This window comes from Triticum urartu, chromosome 2A, assembly GCF_056163025.1.
Source record: "Triticum urartu cultivar PI428250 chromosome 2A, HENAU_Tu73, whole genome shotgun sequence".
Classification (NCBI taxonomy): Eukaryota; Viridiplantae; Streptophyta; class Magnoliopsida; order Poales; family Poaceae; genus Triticum; species Triticum urartu.
Window position 1 is genome coordinate 207,661,551 of NC_141874.1, and position 3,727 is coordinate 207,665,277.

The 3,727-nt window shown below is 44.2% G+C and overlaps 1 protein-coding gene across 1 annotated transcript; it reads left to right on the top strand.

The window, feature by feature from the left end:
- The first annotated feature begins 2,111 nt into the window (after positions 1–2,111).
- Positions 2,112–2,834, top strand: LOC147984566 (uncharacterized). Its single transcript, XM_087541160.1, has one exon. The coding sequence runs from the start codon at positions 2,112–2,114 to the stop codon at positions 2,832–2,834; it is 723 nt and encodes a 240-aa protein (XP_087397286.1).
- The last annotated feature ends 893 nt before the right edge of the window (positions 2,835–3,727 follow it).

A 3,727-nucleotide genomic window follows, 5' to 3' on the forward strand; every position in this document is an offset into this window, starting at 1 on the left:
TTTAGTCAGATTAGTTTTTCTACTATAAATTGAGTTAGGATTATTTTATTTTATTGATTCTTTTTGTCACTGCTTTGTTTTGACCTTTCCTAGCAGTAGGAATTTATTTGGGCATTTTTAGTCTTTATTAAAAATAGTTTTTATGCGAAAACAAGCTTTTCTAGTTTATTTAGCTTGCTGTTGTTTTCTGCTGTTCTAGTTATTTTTAAATTTTATTTTTCCTATGTTATAATTTATTTTAGATTAGTTTCTGTAGTTACAGAGAGTGAACATTTATTTACAGCAAAATAAAAAGTTTTATTTTATTTTTCTTATTAGTTTTGTTTTAGGTATAACAGGAGTTCTATAATAGATATTGGTTTGATTCTTTTTGCACCTAGTTTGTATGCTGTTTTCCTTTATGTTAGTTAGTAAAACCATTGTTTTGGATCTGTAAAGAAAAGTGTTAGTAGGTTAAAACTATTTCTTTGTTGTTGCTTGATGTGATGGAAACCTTGATTTTGTTTTCCCCGAGTTTTCTTTGATTTTGGTTTGAGTGCTTGTGTGTTTTCCTTCAGTTTGCTGATATGTCGTTAGCGAAATACTTATTTGTGCTATTGTTTGACTCGATAGAATTTCCGGAGTGCGAAGCTTGCTCTCTCGAGTCACTAGCGTTTGAAGACCGTCAGCCAGGCAAGTCATTTGATCATGTTTTGCAATACCTATGATTTTGTTGCATTAGAATTGTTCCTCCCCACCATGCATGCAGTAGGAGAATTTTAAGTTATGTTCTTGAGTAGTATCATGAGGTAGGATGAGCCCAGTTACCCTTGCTACCATTGCCCGGGACGATATAGTTTATTTTGCTATGCTCGTAGACGGGGTTGGTTGAGTGATTCATAAGGGAGATGTGAGAGTCAAGATGATGAAAACCTCATGACTTCAAGCTCAAGATGGACTTCAAATTCACTACTGGGTGGAGGACGGTTGACGGGCACCCTGGAGAAACCAGCAGATGGCCGGGATGCATGGAGAAGCGCCATGACATCTTGCGGAAAGCTTCACCCAGCCACGAAGAGACGGATGGATACCCCTTTACCGGAAGCTTACCTGTGCAGCCGCAAGCCATTATGGGCTCTGGCTGGGTTGACCCTAGGCGTGACTCTGGACGGACGGTGCCAGCAGATGTAGAAGAACGGTAGGACATGGATGGGTACCGACAGTGCTTAGAGAAACTCTACGGAAGACCCTGTTTCGTTCATCCCGTCTTCAAACACCAGGCAGTGCGAGGACATAAAGGAGGGAACGATTCTTGCGGGTAAAGTGCACAAGACTCTGCAGAGTAACAACCTAATCGATTAGCCGTGTTCCCGGTTACGGACAAGTGAGCCTTTGGAAACTGGACTATTTCGGAAATCTCAACACCAAACTTAATAAATTAATTGAGGGGTTATTTAATAATTGGGAATGAGACATTGGTTGGTGGAACCATCTCAATAGCAACCAACATTTTGTAGTAATTTCAAGCAAGTCCTTTGTTATAGGGAAATATTGGCTTTTTCGCAAAAACATAAAACTTAGAGCCCCACAGCCAAATTGCATATAGCGTTAGCATTATTATTGTTGTTCTCTCTATGACTTGCCAGCATATTCAAAATGCTGACCTACACGGCTACAACGTCTTATGTTGCAGAGGAGTTTTCTGACCCGGAGTGAGGCTACGATCCACGCTTGGCGATTGCCCTATGGAGTCGGATGGACTCGCTATTCGCCTACGCTTCCGCAGCTTTATTTAGTTTATTTCTCATGAGTTGGCCTTCGACCGAATTTATTCTATTGTAATAAAGACTCGATATGAGAATCGTGTAATAAATTCAGGTGTGATTGAACTTTGAATCTTTTCATCAATGTACTATGTGTGCCAGCATGATCTTGGGATGGTACAGCTACACAGAGACTTGACCGATTTTGGATCGGGTCGCTACAGAGATGGTATCAGAGCACACGCTGACCGTAGGACGTAACCCCTAGGATCGGAAAGCCATAGGAAGAAACTATTTTATTTTATGTCCTTATCATTCCGTAATACTCCCCTGTTCATTTCTAACTTCTCTCCGATTTCAACATTCTAGATGGCCGTCAAGTTCATCCCAGTTCTGCTCCCGGAGTTTTGCCAGCCAGATGAGACAATGCTTTTCGGCAGGAGGCTGGTCCAGATCACCAAGGAATTGAAGATTGCTCTGCCGTCTATCACCGGGACCCCTATCATGGCATTTCCAGAAGACCGTCGTTATAGGATTAAGGTGCACATTCCAGGGAGAACGTTCGGAAGCCTCTCAGCACCCGTTGATTTCAAGTTCATTGCTCCCACTTGGATACTCGGGAGAGACATAGCAGTTCATAGTGCACTTGGACGCATCCAGGAGGAATACAGGACCGGGCTTGTTGGATCAGACCACACCATGATTTCTTGCAGGACTGCAGATGGAGAGATTATCCGCACCATAGATGACGACTCCGTCCGCTCATATGTCCAAGACTTGGAGGCTCACATCAGGGCTCTAGAGATTCAGATGCCCAGGAGCTTGAAGACGGTCCAAAAGTTGCATCTTCGTGAAATTGAACTAGAGGATGCAGCACGTGAAGCCCACTATGAGCATGAGGATGAAGTCAAGGATTTTATGGAAAGACTCGAGGACCGGAAGAAATACATTGCCACACTGGAGGAGAAGATGGATCTGGGAGAAGACCTTTTCCCGAGTGGAGATGATGGACCTCTCGTGAGCAATGACCAGGATTATGAAGATAGATCCACCGAAGGAAGCCGCAAGAGGAGACGACGCACCAGAGGATGACGCACCAGAGGACGCAGGGATAATTGATGTAGACATTTAGTCGACCGCCATGTTATTTTTATTTTCGTCAATCAGTTAGGCCGTTATTTTCGATTAGTCGTGAGATCTTGTAATCCGAGTTTGAACCTTGCTTGAGATGAATGAATAAATGATTGGTGTGATTGTGTTTGTGCATTCATTTGGGTAGTGCTATTTTCTCATTAGACCCTTGTTCTATTCTAATTTCTCATCCACTCCATAACACCAGATGCCTCCGAGACGTGACCCCGGTTTCACTTTCCCGCCAGAGCTCACCCAGCTGATTCAACAGCGGAATGCCTTAATGCAAATGCTCATCCAAAACCAAGGCAACAACAACAACAGTCCACCGCCACCACCCCCTATCGATAACCTGACCCGGTTCCTAAGGCTAAATCCGCCGGTGTTCTCTAGTAGCACCGAGCCGATTGTAGCTGATGATTGGCTCCGCAAGATTGGAAGGGATCTAACAACTGCTGGATGCACAGATGCTGAGAAGGTGCGTTTTGTCGCACATCAACTGAATGGACTTGCAGCCTCTTGGTGGGAAAACTACACCGCCACTTATCCGGTCGCCACCATGACATGGGATCAGTTCCAGCGGGCTTTCCGCACCGCGCATGTCTCAACTGGAGCCATGAGTCTGAAGAAGCATGAGTTCCGCAACTTACGCCAGGGGAACCGTACTGTGGGGCAGTATGTGGAGGAGTTCAACAAATTATCTTGATATGCCCCAGATGACGTGGCCAGAGATGCCGCAAAACAGGAGAAGTTTCTTGAGGGACTCAATGATGAGCTGGGAATGCAGCTAATAGTGGCTACCTTCAACAACTACCAGGAGCTGGTAGACAAGGCCACTATACTTGAAGGCAAGC